This window comes from Cnephaeus nilssonii, assembly GCF_951640355.1.
Source record: "Cnephaeus nilssonii genome assembly, chromosome: 7".
Taxonomy (NCBI): domain Eukaryota; kingdom Metazoa; phylum Chordata; class Mammalia; order Chiroptera; family Vespertilionidae; genus Cnephaeus; species Cnephaeus nilssonii.
Window position 1 is genome coordinate 62,864,075 of NC_137078.1, and position 22,752 is coordinate 62,886,826.

A 22,752-nucleotide genomic window follows, 5' to 3' on the forward strand; every position below is an offset into this window, starting at 1 on the left:
TTCCAAAAAATTCAAGTGGAAGGAACACTTCCAAGCTCCTTCTATGAAGCCAGCATCACCCTAATACCAAAACCAGATAAAGACAACACAATGAAAGAGAATTACAGACCAATATCCCTCATGAACATAGATGCCAAAATCCTCAACAAAATTCTAGCAAATCGGCTCCAGCAGTACATCAGAAAGATCATACACCATGACCAAGTAGGATTTATCCCAGGAATGCAAGGATGGTACAATATCCGCAAATCAATAAACGTGATACATCACATAAACAAATTGAAAGATAAAAATCACATAGTCATATCAATTGATGCAGAAAAAGCATTTGACAAAATCCAACACCCTTTCTTGATAAAAGCTCTCAACAAGGTGGGAATAGATGGCTCATACCTCAACATAATAAAAGCTATATATGATAAACCCACAGCAAACATCATACTCAATGGACAAAAACTAAAGACATTTCCCCTAAGAACAGAAACAAGACAGGGATGCCCACTCTCACCACTCCTGTTTGACATAGTACTGGAAGTATTAGCCATTGCAATTAGACAAGAAGAAGAAATAAAAGGCATCCAGATTGGAAAAGAACAAGTAAAGCTGTCTTTATTTGCAGATGACATGATATTGTACATAAAAAATCCGAAAGACTCCGTCAAAAAACTAATAGACTTAATAAATGAATTCGGCAATGTAGCAGGATACAAAATTAACGCCAAGAAATCTATGGCCTTTCTATACACCAATAGTGAACTTACAGACAGAGAGACTAAAAAGGCAATCCCATTTACCATCGCACCAAAAAAATTAAGATACCTAGGAATAAACTTAACTAAGGAGGTAAAAGACCTATACACGGAAAACTACAGGACACTGAAAAAAGAGATAGAGGAAGACGTAAACAGATGGAAGAACATACCATGTTCATGGATTGGTAGAATCAACATCATTAAAATGTCCATACTACCCAAAGCAATCTATAGATTCAATGCACTCCCCATTAAAATACCAACGGCATATTTCACAGACCTTGAAAGAACTCTCCAAAAATTCATCTGGAATAAAAAAAGACCCCGAATAGCCACAGCAATCCTGAGAAAGAAGAATAAAGTAGGAGGGATCTCAATACCAGATTTCAAGCTGTATTACAAAGCCACTGTTCTCAAAACAGCCTGGTACTGGCACAAGAACAGACATATAGATCAATGGAACAGAATAGAGAATCCAGATATTGACCCAAACCACTATGCTCAATTAATATTTGACAAAGGAGGCATGAACATACAATGGAATAAAGACAGTCTCTTCAATAAATGGTGTTGGGAAAATTGGACAGATACATGCAAAAAAATGAAGCTTGATCACCAACTTACGCCATACACAAAAATAAACTCAAAATGGATACAGGACTTAAACATAAGACGGGAAACCATAAAAATACTAGAGCAATCCACAGGCAGCAAAATGTCAGACATATGCCAAAAGAAATTCTTCACTGACACTGCCCCTAGGGCAATGGAAGCTAAAGAGAAAATTAACAAATGGGACTACATCAAAATAAAAAGCTTTTTCACAGCAAAAGAAACCATCAACAAAACAACAAGAAGGCCCACTGCATGGGAGAACATATTTGCAAATGGCATCACTGATAAAGGTTTAATCTCCAACATCTACAGGCAGCTTATACAACTTAATAAAAGGAAGATAAATGATCCAATAAAAAAATGGGCAACAGACCTAAATAGAATCTTTTCAAAAGAAGACAGAAGGAAGGCCAAGAGACACATGAAAACATGCTCAACGTCACTAATTATCCGAGAGATGCAAATCAAAACAACAATGCGGTACCATCTCACACCTGTCAGAATGGCTATCATCAACAAATCAACAAACGACAAGTGTTGGCGAGGATGCGGAGAAAAAGGAACCCTCGTGCACTGCTGGTGGGATTGCAGACTGGTGCAGCCACTGTGGAGAACAGTATGGAGTTTCCTCAAAAAACTGAAAATGGAACTCCCATTTGACCCAGTAATCCCACTCCTGGGAATATATCCGAAGAAACTAGAAACACCAATTAGAAAGGATATATGCACCCCTATGTTCATAGCAGCGCAATTCACCATAGCTAAGATTTGGAAACAGCCTAGGTGCCCGTCAGCAGATGACTGGATCAGAAAACTGTGGTACATCTACACTATGGAATACTATGCTGCCATAAAAAAGAAGGAATTCTCATCATTTGCAGCAACCTGGGAGGAATTGGAGAACATTATGTTAAGTGAAATAAGTCAGTCAATGAAAGAAAAATACCACATGATCTCACTCATTTATGGATAATAAAGAACATTATAAACTTGAACAAAAAGATAGATACAGAGACAGTAAAGCATCAAACAGACTGTCAAATTACAAGGGGAAGGTTAGGGAGAGGTGGGGGAGATAAGAGATCAATCAAAGGACTTGTATGCATGCATATAAGCATAACCAATGGATGCAAAACTCTGGGGGGGGCATATATGGGAGTGGGGTGTGGGGAGGGCAATGGTAAGATATGTACACATATAATACCTTAATAAAAAAATTGAAAAAAAAATAAAAAAAAAATAAAAAAATAAAGGAATCTGAATCTGCAAAAAAAAAAAAAAAAAAAAAAAAAAAAAAGAAAAAGAAAAAGAAGCAGTGCAGGCAACATGGGTGTAAACCAAGAGGCCCAGGTCCTCATCCAGATCTTTTCCTTACACTATGTTACCTGCGTTTGGACATCAACCATGTAATTGTGGTTGGTTTGGGTCAGTGTTTCTGCACCTATGGGCGTGCTGGCTTTGTGCAGATGCATGGTCCTTGATACGCACATGGTAAATTCCATGCAAAATATGTGTGTGTTTTAAAGGCTAGTCCCTTCTCTCACCGGCTTATTTGTAGTTCTCCTTCTACTCCAGGTACCTGGGAATCAGCAGAACTGGGGTCTGTCCTTGCTCTGTCATCACCCAGTGGCATCTGTGAGTGGAGGTGATTGATCTGCACTGCATACTTGCACAACCATGTGAAGGTCACCAATTCACTGTGATTCCAGAAGAAGGGGTGGGGGGAGCAGGATGAGCCAGAGGGGACAGGGTGCCTGGGAAGCTTGTCATATAAAGATGGGTTAAAAGAAATAGATTTTTCCCCTATGGGAAATAGGAAACTTGAGTAAGATGTGATGTCTTCATATGTTTTAGGGGCAACTATTTGGATGAGAAATTGACTTGTTCTTCTACACTGACTAATATATGGATGTGTCAAAGATATATACTTTGGCTCAGCATTATAAAAGATATTTCTAATTATCTTTGCCATCCAACAGTGAAATGAGCTGCCTTTGGTGAGGATGACGGATGGAACCCTCTTAGCTTGGGTTCAAGTATCAGATCTGAGATTGGACTAGAGGAACAATACCCTCTTGCCTCCTCATCCCCCTTCCCATTATCTCCCCCTTCCCATTTCTGTGGTTCTTTGACTCTATCTCAGAGGAACAAAACGACATGGACTTTTACTAAGTGGGAGGCAAACCGTAGGCCCCTTTGTCTGCCAAGATGCAAATTGTCAATTTGACCCAAGATATTCAAAACTCTTCTGAGTGATTAATAGGGGAGGCAAATACCTCTCATTCCTCAGGGCTACCAAGAGCCATGTGGTAACTGACCTCATCTGGGCACCGAATGGTACCCCGGCCCCCCTGAGGGTTACTTCTCCCTGGTGCAGCCCCAGGTCAAGGCCAATCAATTTTGCTTTGAGGGGAGGAATGTGAGGCACGTCCTCCTAGAACAGATGTTATGTTGTTCTTTCATGACTGCCTTCGCTAAGTAGCTTGTGAGCTGGGCTCTCAGAAGTGCAGCCAGGCTTGGCTGCGGAAGCTAATCAAGAGATAATCAGGCCCCTCTCAGACAAAGGGAGAAAGCCCAGTGGGTAAGATGGAGGCGGGTGAGCTGTCCCAGAGGCTGTAGAAAGGAGTTTCAAAGCCAGAAAGAACCTAACGGGCCAAAGGCTTTGACCCCTTGATTCTACAGATGACGAAACTGAAGGTCAGAGAAACAACGACTTCCTCGAAGTCATGCAGAAAATCAGCCCCATCAGGACTGGGATTAGGGGGAGGCAAGTAAGGCATTTCCATGCCCCTGAGAGTGATCCCTTCTTAATTTTTTTATTATTTTGTAATTAAAATGTATTGGGATGGCACTGGTTAATAAGATTGTATAGGTTTCAGATATACAATCCTATGATACATCCTCCTTAAGTTTTGAACCCCAGGCCCCTCCCTCATCTCGGCCCTGAATCCTGTAGAGAACACTTGCCACACTCAGAGTACCTTCAGAGAGATTCTCTCCACAAAGTCACCATGTTTCCTGCAGGTGATCCTTCCCCAACTGGACCCCTGCCCACAGGCAGCCAAGAGCAGGCCGGCTGGCAGCTGGAGGTGGTCTAGTATGAGCAGCCATCCCATCGGGACCAAAGTGATTTTACTGGACAATCAGATTCTGTCTCAGAAGTTTGAATCAGTAATAAGGGGAGACAGTCTAGTCACTATGAGATGAAGTCAAGGTCATTCTTGCTCCTCAGTTCTGCTGCTTTCACTGTCTTCTCCTCGTGCCTGTGATGTTTGTGCCTGGGAAGGGAGGTAGGGATGAGCAGTCCTAAGCCTCTCCCAGTTTTTGTCTGCCACTGATGAGTGACACTTGTGCCACTGTTCACACTCCTTCCCACTGCTGTGGGACCACCTGCTCTCGCTTATTCATTTAAAAATGATTGAACAGCTTCTTTTTTGCTAAGTACAAAGGTGTGGTCCCCAGACCAGCAGCATCTCCATCACCTGGGAACTTGTGAGAAATGCAAATTCCCAGACCCCACACAAGCATCCTGAATTAGAAACCCCGGGGGTGAGGCCGAGTACCCTGTGCTTCAACAAGGCCACCAGGGGATTCTGATGTGAGCCAACATTGGAGAACTACTGCCATCCGTGACAATTTGCCAGTATGAATGTTTTGTTGAACGCTTTGACAAATCTCATGTATTTTTCCTGCAATATCCTGGGGTTCCTCCAAATGAGTAAAGAATTTCTGCATCACCACTTAGGATCCAGTAGAATCCCAGGCCTGGCCAGTAAACCAGTCAGTGTGGGCAGCTGGATCCATCAGTAGGTTAGAATTCAAGTCCCGTGACGGCTTGTTTTGTTTTGATTTTGCTTGATCTGATCTCAGCTTCAATAGCAACTCTTCAGGGAAGCTTTCCTAACCATTGTGGGCTAGGTTAGAGATCCTTGTCACATTTTCCCAGAAGCGCCCCAAGTTCCTGCTCATCGTCATGGCATTCATCAATCCACTGAACTCCAAGCCTAGTAAGGGTGGAGCCTGGAGTTTTCCTGATGGTCCTTGCATCCCCAGAATCTAGCGGAGGGACTGTCAGTAAATGTGTGTTTAGTTCATTGAACACCAAGCTCACTCTGCCTGTAGCACCCTGTCCTGCTGGTTCCCTCATCCTGGATGTTTCTCCCCAGCTCCACCTGCCAACTGTAGCTGCTGGGTCACCATGTCCTAACCACCCAACCCAGCCCAGGCCCTGAGTTGGTCTCTATCATCCCTGCTGCTTTGCATTCAACAGAGCACTTGTCACTATTTGCCAGTCTGTCTGATTATTCTATGTTCTGACTCCCACATGCACCCCCATAGAGTGTGAGTTTCAGAGTCTAGGACTGGTCTGTCTTGCTCAACGCTATACCCTCAGCAGATGGGAGTCCCTCACAAAGTGATTTTCAGATGATGCGTGACTTTTCGCTGACTCATTTATTCAAACACTCACATCATCTCTGTATGATCAATTTAGGGGTGGAGAAAAATAAACCCAAGAAGAGCGATTTGCCCAGGTCACACAGAGAGTGGGTAGCAAACTGTAGCTAGAATGCATGCTTCTGGCTTTCAAGTCAGTCCTCTTTCTTCCATATCAGTTGCCTCTTTCCCAGACAAAAGTTTGGTATTTTTCCTGTAAGTAATATTGGGACCCATTGAATATTTGAAGTTCCAAGGAAGTGGCAGGATGGGTTCTATTTTACTATAAGGTAGATTCCTCTCCCCTTCCTCTTGCTACATTGACGAGTCTTATTTCAAAGGCATCTGCTTTTCCATCTGTGGGTCACAAAGTCATTGCCTTACACCATAAATCCATCATCAATGTTTCCTTGCAGCTGCGTCAGTTGACAGCTCTGAATCACCAGCACCGCGAAGATGCCAGAAAAGCTAGTGCTGTCAAAGCATATCAGCTGGAGACAGCCTGCGATGGCCAGGCTACACTAATGTACCTGCATGCACCGCAGAAGGCCCCTCTGCTGTGCCTGGCTGCTGTGGGGAGGGGTACAGGGGAGAGGAAGGGATGTCACGTCAGAAGGCAGCCGATTTATGTCAGAGGATTAAGTAGGGCCCTGTATCAAGTTCAAGTTTGACTTGAGCAACCCAGAGCTTCATAAGCTTTAGAGAAAGGTAGCCTCTTTGCTGTAACTTTGGACCAAAAGGAGAATACCAGTGTTCACTTTTGATAATTGGGGTGAGGGTGGGGGGTGGAAGGGGGGCGCGTAATACCAACTGTAGTACTTTCATAGTACTATTAAATCTGATTAAAATAGGTAGACATAACTGGATTCTCATAATAAGTTGGTTAGAAAAATTAGGGTACAGAATTTAAAGCACCAAATGAGCCTATTTTTGTTTCAGAAAAATATAGATTGATAGACAGATGCATGGTTGGATATAAAGATCATAGGTAGATATATAGAAGGTAGGTATATGACTAGATGGACAGACAGATGAGACAGGTAGAAATATAGAAGGAAGACTGGAAAACTTGCCAACATGTTAACAGTGATTGTATCTGGATGGAGGAATTGAGTAATTTTTTAAATTGCTCATCTTCATTTTCTGATCATTTAATAATAAACTTATGTTGTTCTTGTTAACACCAACGTTTCTAATATTTAGAGTCAAGAGCTTATCTTTAACCAATGCTTCCTCTTTATTCTTCCTGAGGGGTGTTCATATCATCCACCCATCTATATATATCCATCCATCTATATGTACCCATCCATCTACCCATCCATCCATCACCCATCCATCCAGAAAGCAAAATCTGTCTGGACATTTAAATAATACCCTGTGGTATTTATATATTCATTTAATGCCCTTTCATGACTCTGGGTTGTTTTGGGTTTGGATTTTGACTTCCTCTCTAGACCTTTCTACATTCCACTATACTTCCCATGTTGACCTGGTCAATACTCATGCTCCAAGACCTTCTTCAGATTGTTGCTTCCACCCCCTCCCTCTCCTCTCTCCTCTCTATACCATCTGGTTTCTCACATTGTTACCTGTACCTCACTCTATTTGGAACTTTCCAGCCTGTGTTGTTATTATCTATGTCTTGCTTGTCCCTTGATCAGACTTGGTGCTCATTTATCTCACTTTCATCTGTGCATCAGGGCCTTATATAAGCTCATCTGCTTCTCCTGCAAATATGTTCCCATTAGCCTAAAAGAGAGCCTGGCTAACAACCTGGATGCCATTCACTTAATCAACAGGCTTTACTGAGCATCTACTATAAGCCAAGTACAGAGTTTAACAAGGTACAGTCTCTCCCTCCAAGGGCTCACAGTCAGGTGGGGGAAGCAAACATGGGCACATGAAAATGAACCATAAACATGACACCAGAGGGTATCAGTGTCCGACAGCTTAGACAGTGAGTCTTCTTGGAGTTCCAGAGACCCCTGCATGCTGTGTGAACAGGCGAGACTTCCCAGGGGTGTTAGGCTTAGAGCAGGGACTTCCAGAAGAGAAAGATTCAGACAAACAGAGAGAATGGGGAGGGGATTTCAAGTGGGGAAATAGTGAGGCAAGGGTGAAGGGGTCTGGGCTCCTGATTTGTTCCTGGGCTACCAGACTGTGGGAGTAGGAAGACATCAGACTGAATTACATCAGCCCTGCAGGCTGGTCTAGCTGATCACTTAAAAGCTATGTGGTTTCTGGGGCCTCAGTTTCCTCACGTGTGGACTGGAGGTTATATTACCTGCAGGGAACTTGGGACAGTCAACTAAAACAACTATAGGGTATGTGAAAGCCCTTTGTAAATTGTAAAGCAATGCAGAGACTTCTAATAATCGACAATATGGTCAGAGAAATGGAAGGGAAGGGAAATGCTGAAGTATGTTGGAAATATTTAGGGTACGGCTTGGAGATGGTTTTAAAGATTCTGAATTTGTTTTTTCATTTGGATTTCACGATCCCCAGGATTACTCCTCCTCATTAATCCACCCCTCCACCCTAGTCTGAGTGAGGTGCCGCACCTCTGTGTTCCTAATCCCACTCACTAATAAAACAGCCTTTTACATTCTGTTAACAGGTCTGTCTCCCAAACCAGGCTGATAGTTTATTGAAGGCAGGCATCTCTCCCTATTCATTTTCTGTACCCAGTGCCTAGCCCAGTGCCTGGCACATAGTGGGCAATCAGTACATGAATGTCAATGATAACTATCGTAATGGCTACTAGTCATAGAATACTTATCAGGTGGTGGTCATTTTGCTAAGCATATAACAAGAATTTGCTCATCCCCACAACAGCCTTGGGAAATAGGTTTTATTCCCATTTTACAGATAGAAAAAATGAGTCTTAGGAGGCTAAAAAACTTAGCAGGGTTTGCAAAACCCATAAGCAAGGGAGCCAGCATTGACGCTGGAGCAGTTACACTTCAGAGTGCTATACCTTTGCCATGAATTCATGTATTCATCCATCCTACCAATAATAATTGTGTGTTTACCACATGCTAGGAAGTGGGCCAGGCTGAAGGAATATGTCTGGAAGAAGTGATAAAGAGGCTCTGAGATAATTCAATGCTAGGTGAGAAATGTAAAACAGATGTGAGACCAAAGTACAGAACACCCCAGAGGCGTGGACCACTCAGCTGTGAGGTGTGGGTGGGGGAAGCCTCCACTAGAGTAGAAAGGGAAGCAAGGCCATTCCATCCAGCCAGGGGGAAGGGCAAGTGCAAGGACACCAAGGTGGGAAGCAGCCAAGTCCAGTTTGGATGTCGCAGTGTCTTTCCGACTACACAGTGTGCTCCGAGAGGGTGGAAATCATGTTCTAAACACCCCCATTTTCATCACCCTGCACAGCGCCTGGGCCTAGGCACCCCAGACTAGTGAGAGTTTGGTGAACAAATGATACTGGTTTCTACATTTAAAAAAAAAAGCGAGCACAGGACAGATTTCAGGAGGACACTGACAAGTTGAATGGGAATACACCTCAAATTTGCAAGGGGCAGCCAAGGATGACCAGAAGGAAATGAGTTCGTGTGTTTACCAAGAACCTCTCCACTTGGCTCAGAATATCCCCAGATCCTCATCCCCAGATCCTACTCTCCTGTTAACAAAAGGCAAAAACAAGCCCTGTCTAAGGTACTGTGGCTTTTGCAAGTTGCTAGGATATCAATATATTTACCCACAAGCACAGACGTTTGGCTCAGGAACAGCGCACTCAGCCCTCACATGAGGCGAGATCATGGGGATTCAATCCACATGAGGTCCTGAGGGGACTTTGAAATCAGCCAGGGAGTTGATAATTGCTTGGAGGTGCCACAGCTGAAGTTTTTCTTCACATTTTGCTAGAGTAAGCTATTTTCGTTGTTAAGTTGATTTGCTTTGGCTTTTTTAGGGGTTTCAAATTCAGTTGTGATTTGCACCTGCTTTTTTAAACCTAAAAAACATATGAGAGAGGAAAGAGTCTTTTTTTTTTTTTAACTCCACAGTCCCTGGGTCCCAACATGGGGATGGTTTGCATCTAGATGCCCTCAGGGAAAATAGAACATTTGGTTTGGGGGGTCCTTTGGGTGGATGTGCAGAAAATACTGTCTAGCGCAGGTTGAAATCGTGGCCCAGGTGCCAAACACTAAAAGAGAGCTGCCTCTGCAGTGATTTGGGGGCAGGTGGGAGGGACTGCCTTCTGTCAAACTGCAGGACAAGGGCTGACACAAAACCTATACAGGGCCAAGCACTTAGCTCCCACGTGCCTCAAACACAAATCTGTTCGACCACAGCAGGGACAAGCAAAATGCACGCATTCTCTGAATTTTAAAATTCTTCCAGATCATCATTCTCTATAAAAACAAAACAAGGTTTTACCATCTAAAGTCAGTTCTCCTGTGAAGAGCTGCAAACTTCTCGTGGCATCACTCAGTATCTGTGAGGCCCCCTTCACATGGACCGCCCCCCTCCCCGATTACCAAGACCAGCACTGGATCCTCCCTACCACACCTGGATGCTCACTCACAAGTGTGCCCTGTGCCACATCCCCATAGAGATGGGGGAGGAGGATCTTCTCTTTGGCTAAAGTGTTATTTCAATGGGCAACGGTCTTCTGATTGCTGGTAGCAAGGACAGCTTAACATCAACACTTCTAACACTCATTTTGGGCTGACAACTGCAAAGATGTAATTGTCTCATGGCCCATAATCCTTACAAGACCCCCCCCCTTTTTTAACAGTAATCTTAGTGACATAATTTGCAACTGGAAGACTCATTGGCAAGTTATAGTGCTGACAACTACTTGTTCCATAGCATATTATTAAAAGCTTTTCTGCAGTTATAATAGACAATTGGCAACCCCTGCTTTGAAAAGCATGCAGGTCTAAATCATTCCAACTAAATTCAATGGTATGTATTAGCTTTTTCTAGAGCTCCCTTTGCTAAGCATAGTCCCATTAAGATGATCATCTATGTGAGGAGTTCTGTGGTCTAACTCTGTGATTGATTTTGACCATGAAGCTCCCCAGAATCAAATGCGTAGTTCACTGATAGAAATCATGAGGTGCCCACAGTCTTCAGATTTGTGTTCCTATGCTACCCCAGTTTTGACATCTATAAAAATTTTATTTTTTGAACCCGCCTGATTTTTAAAAATATATTTTTATTGATTTCAGAGAGGAAGTGAGAGGGAGAGAGAGACAGAAACATCAATGATGAGAATCACTAATCGCCTCCCTCCTGCATGCCCCCCACTGGGGTTCGAGCCCACAACCTGGGCATGTGCCCTTGACCAGAATCAAACCCGGGACCCTTCAGTTCACAGGCCAACACTCTATCCACTGAGCAAAACCAGCGAGGGCTTGCCTTATTTTTTGTTTCATATTTAGATTTTAACATTTTAAAATATTCATTATAAATAAATAAATAAATGAATGAATAAATAAATAAATAGATGTATGGCATTTTTTAATATCACCACTGATGCCTACATCCTCTTTCACCCATCAGAGCCTAAAATGAGCCTTTTTATGTTTTTTATGTTTTCCCTGTCTGTTACATTTAAGATATAATACTCGAACTCAAAATGGTTTGGGAGAAAGGGCAGGTGGAAGCCATTCTCTGCACCTCCGCTCTCCCATGAGGTCACTGGGGGATGTGAAATATGCTCATATAAACTCAGGTCTGCTGTAGACATGCTTTGTCCATTCACATGCTGTGGAGATGTCGGTCAATGTACAAGCCTAAAGAGCAGGGCAAATCCAAAATCTTCCACAATCCACCTTCCGCCTATTTCCAGCCATGACTTCCCTCCAGGAATCATGTGCCAACCCCGTTGATGTCTTCTGGTGGTGAATGTCTTCCAGCCTCACCACCCTAACTGTCTCTGCCTTTTTCAAGAAGCCCTCTTCTCGGCCACCTATCCCGGGCTTTCTGCCTCCTTTATATGTATTTACTCAATCAATCACTTATTCATTCACTCTGTCATTAGTATCTGTATCTATTTTTAAATCCACGTCCATTTCCAACATCCAACATCTATATCCACATCCACACTTAATATCTACATACACATCCACATCCAGCATCCAGTGTCCACATCTACAACCAATATCTACATTTACATCTATTAGCGTGTCTACAACCAATACCTATATTCACATCCATATCCACATCCATAACCACACTCATCATCCATCATCTAACATCTACACCCACATCCAACATCCAACATCTATCTCCTCTTCCAACATCCACATCCATATCTATATCTGTTCTATATTTATATCATCATGCAGGTATTATCACTTGTTTTTAGTTATCATTTGCTTGGTTTTGATTCATTTATTTTTAAGGTGGATATCGTTTCTTCTATATTAGACCATGAGCTCCTTAGACTTATCAATGTGATTTACTGATTTTTGCATTTTACACTGGCACACAGTAGGTTCCTGAACCATTGGGGAAAAGATAGCACCTTTTAAACACACCCCCTGTGTCTGATATTGTTCTGGGCAGTTCAGTTAGAGTCTAACTGTTAGACCATCTCATTTAATCCTCATCACCTTCTGACCTTGTTTCTCCCTCTCCTTCACTGTGCTCCAGCCACACTGGCCTACTTTTAATGACTTAAATATACAAGCTTGTTCAACTTCTGACTTTTGCACTTGCAGTCCACCTGCCTGGAACAGCTTCACCCCAGATCCTTCCTTGGTTTTCTCTTTCTTTTCATTCTTAAGTTTTAAATTCATCTCCTCTTAGAGTTTCACCCTGATCATCTTAGCCAGGGAACCCAACCTGATCCCTCCACAAAGTTATTCTATATTCCAGAGTCCTCTTTCATTCCTCTGACACCTACTGAAATTAGCTTGGTTATTTATTTATTTACTTTATATTATCTGTCTTCTCCTATCCCTTCCCCAACTAAATTGTAAGCTTCATGAGGGAAGGGTGTAGTATGTCTTGTTTGTGGTTCTATTTACAGCCTAGAATAGTGTTTGGCATACAGTATGTGCTCAATTATCATCCAAATGAGAAAATATACCAGTTTTGGAGACCAAGAAACTGAGGCTCATGGATGTGGGGTGGCATGCCTCCTGTTGGCAATTTGTAATTGGCAGATCTGAGACCCAAAGCCCTCATCAAAACCCAGCCCTCAGGTGGATACATTGATGGAAACGTGACGCTTCTTCTGCTTTGATCAGATCTTCTGATGTTTCTCCCATTTCCTTGTCTATTTTGAAATTATAGACAACCAGGCATGTAGGTGTCTAATTCAGAAAGTTTTATCCACCAGCATAATAATAGCAATAATAGTTTCTGTGTATAATATACCAAGAACTTTATATATACTATCTCACTTAATTCCCCCAACAACTCTCTGAGAAGTAATTTTATCTCCATTTTACACATGAGGAAAACAACCATCAGGAAGATCAAATATCTTAACTGAAGTCAGTGCTATCAAGACAAGACTGACTGATAAAGGACTAGGGGAACCAAGATGCATCTCTTTGCCACCAAAGCCTATGTTCCTGACGGCTATGCTAGACTCAGGACTTTGCAAAAGGCAGGCTGTGAGCTGGGTACCCAGGGTATAGAGACTCATTCCCTGACCACAACAAACTCACAATCTAGAAGAGGGAGACCTGACTGATTTGAACAAGAATGGAACCAAGTGATGAGCTGGGGGTGAGGAGGAGAAGGAAGAGGGCTGGGAAAATGCCGGGGCCTTCGAACCTGAATGGGGGTAAATATTTACTCAATCAATCACTTATTCATTCATCATTGGGCTTCTAGGTTTGCAGTGTAACACCTGAACTGTGGTGGCAGAAGGGCCACTTGGAAATTCTGGTTTAGTGGTGTGGCCAGCAGCAGGAGAGCATCCACTCAGTGTGGCGGCTGGAGAAGTACGTGGATGAAGGGTCCACACGGCCCTGGAGTGTGGCAGGAGGAAAAGAGGAGGAGACTGACTCAGGACAGAAGGGTGACTACAGTGGTCCCTGGACCCACAGGCCTACTTCCCTTCACAGCTTCAAGCCACTTAACCCTGACTCCTGACCCCCTGGCTGCAGGAAACCCACAGCAATCCAGTTGCTGCCTGGGTCACTTGGTTCTGGTTTCATTTTCTAGTGTGGAGTATGGTCACGATGTACATTAAGCTTGCACATTTCCTTGATACTTTCAAAGCTTCTTGCAGAATGAAAAAGAAGTGGTCTTGTGACAAGGTGGCCACCTTGGTTAATGTTCCATAGCTAACAGAGATACAGGGGCTTTCTTATCAGGTTGGAGCCTTGTTGGCCTGTTAATCCAGCAGCTCTAGTGCCTGGTTAAAGGTTGTCTCAATCAGGGTTCCAACAAGAGCAAAAGACATGCTCAAATGGGGTTGTTGGGGGGACATTTAATGAAAGCACCACCATGTGGGTGCAAAGGAAACCAATAGGAAATAGTACAAAGGAGCCCGTGGGGCTGTGACAACAAGGAGCTATTGCCATGACCAGTGTTAAAGGGGCAAGAAGAGGGAGCATTCCTGGACCAAAAGAGGATAGCTGTAGGGAGAGGGCCTCCTGAGCAGAGGCTGCCTTTGTGAGAGGAAATCAGCCAAGCTCCAGAAGCCATGAAAGGAGGAAGCTCCTATCCCAATCTTTCTGTCTTTTCACTCTCCAGACCTCCCATAGGCTAGACTCAATTAGAAACTAGAGGGCAAGGGAGCTGGCTCATTGACGGGTCCATGCAGACCCGCCTCTTGGGATGCGGAGTGTGGAGGGGGGAGATGATCTGGAGGGACTCGGGCAGTTATAATGGTGATGGCTGGTTGAGAATAGCCACACAGAGTGATAATTTTGGTATATAGCTACCATCGACCACTTGGTATATACCTGGTCCTTTCAAGGCACTTCTGTGGACTAGCAAGCCCATGAGATAAGCACGACCCTGGTCCTCTTGTACAGATTGGGAGACTAGGATTACAGAGATTAAATGCTACTTGATAAGTGGAGAAGTGTGGACTTGAACCCAGGTGGCCATGATTACATATCCAGTATTGTCTACTGGATCATCCCATTTTACAAAAAAATTAAAATTGATGAGTTAGATCATAAAATATTGCTAAAATGGATGGAGTCACTGAAATATAACCTGAGAGACAAGGATGAGATATTTCCATAAGCATAAGCTTTATTTGACATAACTTAGACTGAATAAACACACTCCATTTAAAAGATATTAAAGTATTGAAGGGGGAAGAGAGGGAGAGAGGGAGAGAGGGAGAGAGGGAGAGAGAGAGAGAGAGAGAGAGAGAGAGAGAGAGAGAGAGAGAGGGAGAGAGAGAGAGAGAGAACAAATTGCATGCAGTTTATAAGCCAAATGTCTAATTATAGCTGATAAGGCCCCTTATGCTCTGTACCTTGCCCGACTCATCTTTCCCCATTTCCCAGCCAAACTAACTTTATTAGGTCTCTAAATAGCCCTCAGGTCCTTGCCCATGCTGTACCTTCTGTCTGGAACACTTGCCCCTGCTTCCTGCTCACCCATCTTAAATCCTATTTATCAGGCCCTTTGACCTTTCTTTCCTCTCTCCTTCCTTCACATATTTATTGGGCCCCCAGTACATGCAGGCACATTGGTGGATGTTGCTGACATTGGTCAGCTTTGGTCCCTGACTTTCATGGAGTTTCCATGAGGAAACCTTCCCTTTATGCCTAAGTCTGGGTTGGGGTTTCTCCTGGGTATTTTCTCGACAGCCTGGGCTATTTCTATGATAGTGTTTTTACTCTGTATCCTGACACCCATTTCTGTGTCAGTCTCCTCTGCTATACCATAGCCTCCATGGTGGTGGTACTATATCTGTCTCTGCAGGTATTAGTTTCCTATTGCTGCTGTAACAAATTACCACACACTCAGTGTCTTAATGCAATCCAAATTAATCATTTTATAGGTTCTACAGGTTGGAAGTCTGACACAGGTCTCACTAGTCTAATATCGAGGTGTGAGAAGGCTTCATTTCTTTCTGGAGGCTCTCAGGCAAAAACTCATTTTCTTGCCTTTTCCAGATAGAGGCTGCCTGCATTCCGTGTCTGATGGTCCTTTTCTTCATCTTTGAAGTCCTAATGGCTGGTGGGATCTTTCTCATATTGCATCGCTCTGACACTGACACTTCTGTCTCCTCTTCCATGTTTTAAGGACCCTTGGACCCTATTGGGCCCACCTGGATAGTCCAGGCTACTATTCCTATCTTAATGTCAGCTACTTAGCAACCTGAATTCCACCTGCAATCTTAATTCCCTTTGCCTTGTAACGTAACATAGTCACAGGTTCTAGGGGTTAGGCCAGTGGTCAGCAAACTCATTAGTCAACAGAGCCAAATATCAACAGTACAACGATTGACATTTCTTTTGAGAGCCAAATTTTTTAAACTTAAACTTCTTCTAACGCCACTTCTTCAAAATAGACTCGCCCAGGCCATGGTATTTTGTGGAAGAGCCACACTCAAGGGGCCAAAGAGCCGCATGTGGCTCTTAAGCCGCAGTTTGCCGACCACGGGGTTAGGCCATGGATACCTCTGGGGGGCACTATCCTGCCGACCACACTGTGTATCCCCAAATGCTAGTCTCAGAGCAAAAATAGGATATCTGAATATGCAGGTAGGTTTGTATGTATGTGAAACATATAAAATCTCTCTAGATGTATAAAGCATGTGTCTGTATGTGTGACACATCTGTGCATGCTGGATGTCCACATGGGTGAATGTATTTGTGTATGGTTCAGGGGTCATGGACTCCCTGATCTCATTAGCTGTGGTCATATGTATGCATGTATATGTTGGACCACCCAAGGGAGGAAATATAAAGATAAACTAGGCAAGCAAGTACGATTTTCCTAACAATTCAAGTTGTAAAACATTCAGTTTATTCCCCTATGGACATTTGTGCTTCAGAGACCTGGATTTCTGTGATCTGTGTTTGCATGTGCCAATTACCACATCCCTAGTGAAGGTGGCATCGTGCCTGGCCCAGACAGCCCTTCTAGAAGGGCCTGCATGAATCAGCAGACAGCTCAGCAGCACATTCAGTGCTGCCAGGTGTGAGGATATCAATTAAATAACAGTTTCCCACTTTCCCTGCACATGTAACAGCCTCTGACATGGAATCCTGCTCAGATTGCCAGGCCATCCCTTACCTAACGTTATAAATCCAAGAACAGCAGAGCCTGGCAGAGCCCTTAGGGATCATCTGGTTCAAACCCTTCATTTTAGAGAGGGGACGGGGCCAAAGGAGCAAGCAAGTCATGCAGGTTCATACAGCCATCCTGACAGGACCGGGATGGGAACCCCTACTGCAATTAAGATTTTGTGAGGGGACTGTCTGCCCCTCGAGGGCAGGGACTCTGCATTACATACTCCTATAGCCTCCATAGGACTTTCTGCTCCCCAAATCCTCATGACTATAAGAGATAAAACTCTGGGATGCGCTTCTAGACATAGCCTCTTTTCTCCTAAGAGACTCTTCTCGGAATCTGTCAGGTTTCTCACATAGGAAACTGGGCTGGACAATATAAAGATCTCAAGTGATGGAGTTTGCAGGCCCTGTCTTGACCCTCCTCAGCTTTCCCAAGCAATTGTGCCTTCTCCATGTGTTTAATCAACATGATTGGAAGACCCTACTGTGTAGTCACTACGCTGTCAGTTATACTGCAGTGAACAAACAGACATGGATGCCTGCCCTCAGAGTGATCACAGAACTTCCAAGATATAAGCAAATTCAGTCAATCCCAAAGTTATTTCATTTTGTAAAAAGAGAGGAGAGAGAGAGAGAGAGAGAGAGAGAGAGAGAGAGAGAGAGAGAGAGAGAGAGAGACTTCAGTCAGAGAGAAAAGAGATAATGAAAACAAGGAAAAGACAGTCAGAGGCACACCAAGACCCGCTGGGAAAACAATCTAGTGAAAAACTAGAGACTTAGAGGCAAAGACAGGACCCAAAAGACTCCCTACTACAAAGACCTCCTCTAATCTGCCCAGGAAAGGGTTTTGCCTTCAGGATGTACAATTCCTGTGTGTCTCCCTGCCATGCTCAGAAAAAAAGGAGGTCAAGATGAGAGGAGACCCTCCTTGGAAGCTTTATTATTCTCCAAGGAGCATGGAGGAAGGGTTCAAGAGTGTACAGTACAGCTCCCATGAGCAGCCTCGACCATGCCACTCCCAAAAGCAGCCCTGCCAGAGAAGGCCGTGGGAAAGCAGCACTGTTCCTGTAGTCCCACCAAAGCCAGCAGGCACACACAGTCCATACAGGGGACACCCATTCAGCACTAGGCTCTGGTGGCTGAGGGACTGTGGTTTTAGGCCATACAGATCTAAAATAATTGAAGAGACAGTTTGAGAGACAACCAAGAACTAGGGCAAGGTTAAATGATAAGGTTTGTCTCCCATACAGGGCTACTTCTTCAAGACTGGGAGAGATGGCTGTTTTGCCTAATACACAGAACCAATCACAGAGAGTCAAGCAAAATGAAGAAAGGTGGACTATATTCCAAATGAAAGAAATAAGTTAAACCCTAGAAAAATACCTTAATGAAATGGAGATAAGTAACTTACCTGATAAAAAGTTCAAAGTAGTGGTCATAAAGATGCTCACTGACCTAGGGAGAATAATGCATAAACATAGTGAGAACTTTAACAAAGAAATAAAAATGTAAGAAACAAAAGTCATAGAACTAAAAAATACAATAACTGAACTAAAAAATACATTAAAGGGGGTTCAACAGCAGAATAAGTGAAGCAGAAGAAATAATTGGTGATCTGGAAAATAAGGCAGTGGGATTCACCCACATAGAGCATTAAAAGTGAAGATAGCTTAATGGATCTATGGGGCAACATTAAGCAGAATAACATTTGCATTTTAGGGATTCTAGAAGGAAAAGAAAAAGAGAAAGGGCAGAGAACTTATTTGAAGACATAATGGCAGAAAACTTCCCTAATCTAGGAAAGGAAACAGGCACCCATAAAGTTCCAAACAAAATGAACCCAGAGACACACATTGAAACACATTATAATTAAAATGTCAAAAGTTAAAAACAGAATCTTAAAAGCAGCAAAAGAAAAACAATTTATTGCATACAAGGGAATCCCCATAAAACTATCAGCAGATTTCTCAGCAGAAACTTTGTAGGCCAAAAGGGAATGGCATACTGTATTCAAAGTGCTGAAAGGAAAAAAAACTTTCAACCAAGAAAACTCTATCTGCATGCTTGTCATTCAGAATTGAAGGCAAGATAGTTAAAAATAACTATAACTATAGTAATTAGTTAAAGGATACACAAAATAAAAAGATGTAAAATGTGACATCAAAAACATAAAACATGACGGGGGGGGAGTAAATATGCAGATTTTAGAATGCTTTCAAATGTAATGTGTTCTAAACTTAAAATAGACTGTTATATATTTAGGCTGTTATATGTGAGCCTCATGGTAACCACAAAGCAAGAAACGCGAGAAGAAAGAAGGAAAAGAGAAACTACAAAAGTACCAGAAAACAATGAACAACACGCAATAAATACATATCTATTAATAATTACTTTAAATGTAAATGGACTAAATTCTCTAATCAAAACACATAGAGTAGCTGAATGGATAAACATGCTACCTACAAGTGACTTACCTCAAATGTAAGAACACACACAGACTAAAAGTGAAAATCTGGAAAAAGATGTTTCATGCAAATGGAAACCAAAAGAAAGCTGGGGTAACAAATACCTATATCAGATAAAATAGACTTTAAAAGAAAGATTATAATAAAAGACAAAGATGTGCATTACAGAATAACGAGGTCAATCAACAAGAAGATATAACACTTATAAATATCTATATATCTAACATATACATGTTCACATAAAACTAAAATAATGTTGTATGTCAATTATACTTTAATTTGAAAAAGAAGAGTGTATGGCCCAATATTTTCTAAGCACTTCTCAGAGCTCTCCTCCTTCATGGAGCTCTCACCAGCATCCCTGAAGAGAAACCACTCTCCCTCCAGTGGAGAAGAAAAGCAAACCATCCGCCTCACATGCAGCCTCAGCTCATGCTACCTTATCAAGTATAGCAGGTGCTCTATAAATTCCCTTTGCCCACAAGGCTAAGAGCAGAAACCATTTATTTATTCTCACTTATTCCACCAATATTTATTGAGCACCTATACTATGATAGACATTGTACTGAGTGCATGTCTGTATCCCTAGCCTTGACCTAGGGCTCCACATAGCAGATGCTCATAACCCTGTATTGTGAATAAGAAGCATGCAGATCACTATTTTATAAACAAGGGAACTAAAACCCCAAAAGAGTAAAGACCCTGGATAATGGAAAGACTCAGATCTTCTTGGGATTGACCTTTAGCTCTTTCTTTTCCCTATCCCCAGCCCAGCCCTGCCCATCCTGTATGTGTTCCCTGACATGGAGCACAGGACTTTTTCTGATCCTCAGGCTGGAGCAGGACCAGGCAGGCCCCAGAGTCAAGAGTTCTGCTAAAACAAAGATTCTGTTTAAATTCATCTCTGTATCTTCATTACCAAGCTCCAATCCCTAGAACATAGTAAATTTTCTGAAAAGTGAGTTGAATGAATAAATAAAGCTTTATTGTTTAGGTCTCTCAGATCTAGAGTCTTTCCAGTCTCATTCAAGTCTTAGCAGAAAGGACACTGCACTCAATCTCATAGCCTCTTTGCTGCCCTATTCCTGCATAAAACATGCCAACAGGCAAAAGTGAGATCCTCCTTGAGGCATGCTGGGACTTCCTCATGTGCAACAGAAGCTGGGTCAGCAAAGCACCAGAGTTGATGGAGAAAGGACCCTGAGCCAGGGGGCCCCCAGTTCGATTCCTTGTCTTGTAAAGGATGTGGAAAATTCAGGCTTGGAACCTGGGTGGGAGGGTCCAAGATGGTAGAAGTCATGGCAGCAGATGTTACAGGCAGTGCATGGAACCTGCAGTTAGATAAGATCCAAGATTACTTTCCCTTCATTCTGAAAGGAGGACTCTGAAGGGGACGCAGCAGCCTCTGCCCCGTGCCATTCAGAGTTTCATTCTCCCCTAGACATGGATCAGGGCTTTGTTAATTGTCATCCACACCATGCTGAAAGCCATGTTTCCACCCTCATCACCACAGGTATATCCCCGGTTGGGGGGAGTCTACCTAGAAGTGGACTCAGTAACATCCCCTATCTTAGTCAGCTCAGGCTGCCATAACAGAATGCCATAGACTGGGTGCCTTAAACAACAGGAACTTATTTCTCACAGTTCTGATGGCTAGAAGTCTAAGATCAAGGTGCTGGCTGATTTGGTTCCCCAGTGAGGACTCTCTTCCAGGCTTGTAGACAGCTGCCTTTTCCCTATGTCTTCACATGTTGGAGAAAAAAGAGAGCAAGCAAGCTTTCTTGTGTCTCCTCTTATAAGCACACTATTCCTTTCATGACAGCCCCATCTCCATGACCTCATTTAAACTTAATAACCATCCAATGGCCCCATCTCCAATACAATCACATTGGGGGTTAGGGCTTCCCCATTTAAACTTGAGAATACAATTCAGTCTGTAACATCTCCCCCACACCCACCCCTAGTCCCTCCCATAGGCCAGACTCTGCTAAATAGAAGGGATATCAAGGTAAGAAGAATTCAGATCCAACACTCCAGGACTCCTAGTCCTCATAGGGTCAGGGGATGGGGAGTGGGGAGGTTGGGTAAGAATAGGCCAAGGCAAAAATGCAGTCTAAAGATGTGTACAAGCTGCTTTAGAAACAGAGAGAGAGAGCAGATACTGCTTAGGGGAATTTGGGAAGGTTCATAGAGGAGCTCATTTTTTATTTGGGCCTTCAAGTTTAGGCAGATTTTTGCCAGCTAGAGAAGTGACAGAAGGGCACTCCAAGTCAAGGAGCAGCATGAAGCATGGAAGAGCACGGTGTGTATTGGGGGGAACCAGTTAGTCTGGGACGGGTGGGTGTATGTGGGCATTGAGCAGCAGAACAAGCCTGAGAGAAGGCTGAGGCTGGCTCAGGGAGGGCACTGAATGCCATGTTCCAGGGCCTGTGTGGCAGTTATTGGTTTGGGGTGAAATTGAGCATTACTATCTTCAGCTCCAAAATCTCATAGCTGCATGTCCTGCATATGACAAGAACTTCAAACCCAACTGTCTGAAATGGAATTTGTGATCTTTTCCTCAGTTGCACTCTCATACCGTCATCCACTAAGGCCCCTTGCAGGAAGCCTGGAGTCATCCAAAGTTCTCCCTCTCTTCTCGGATCAGGCCTTGAGTCCTGTCCGGCAAGAGGGACCTAAGTGATATCTAAGCAGGGACGTCATGAATGATCCTATGGTTTAAATACTCTTAAACTCAGGAGGTGATCCTCTGACAGAGGTGGGGGAGTGAGATTTTCGGGAAGACTGCTTTAGTCCATTTGGGCTGCTGTAACAAAAAACCACAGACGGGGTAGCATATGAACAACAAAATTTACTTCTCATGTTTCTAGAGGTTGGAAATCCAAGATCAAGGTGGCAACATGATTGGGCTCTGGTGAAAGCCCTCTGGCCTGGAGCCTGTGGACTTCTCGCTGTGTCCTCATGTGGTGGAGGGTGCTACAGAGCTCTCCGGAGCCCCTTCTGTAAAGGCACTAATCCCATTCATGAGGGTTCTTCCTGACCTAGCCAACTCCCAAAGGCCCTACTTCCTGATACCATCACATGGGGTGTGAGGACTTCAACATATGATGCTGAGGGGACAGACATTGAGAGCATACCAAGACCAACAAGGAGATTCCATCAGTGGTCTCAGTGTGAGACTATAAAAGTATGAACGAGGCAAGTCATTGTGGGAAAGGAGAGGAGGGACCAATTCAGGAGACATGGGGCAAGTAGGATCCGAGAAGAGAGGGAGAACTTTGGATGACTCCAGGCTTC

At 43.4% G+C, this 22,752-nt stretch overlaps 1 protein-coding gene across 1 annotated transcript in view; it reads right to left on the reverse strand.

The window, feature by feature from the left end:
- The window catches only part of LOC307103485 (uncharacterized protein), a gene marked incomplete at its 3' end in the record, with an annotated part of 334,890 nt that overhangs the window by 129,588 nt on the left and 182,550 nt on the right, over positions 1-22,752 (reverse strand). The window contains exon 8 of the mRNA XM_079777833.1: positions 18,402-18,445. Coding sequence (XP_079633959.1) covers positions 18,402-18,445 — 44 coding nt within the window. The remainder of the gene's footprint in view (positions 1-18,401; positions 18,446-22,752) is intronic.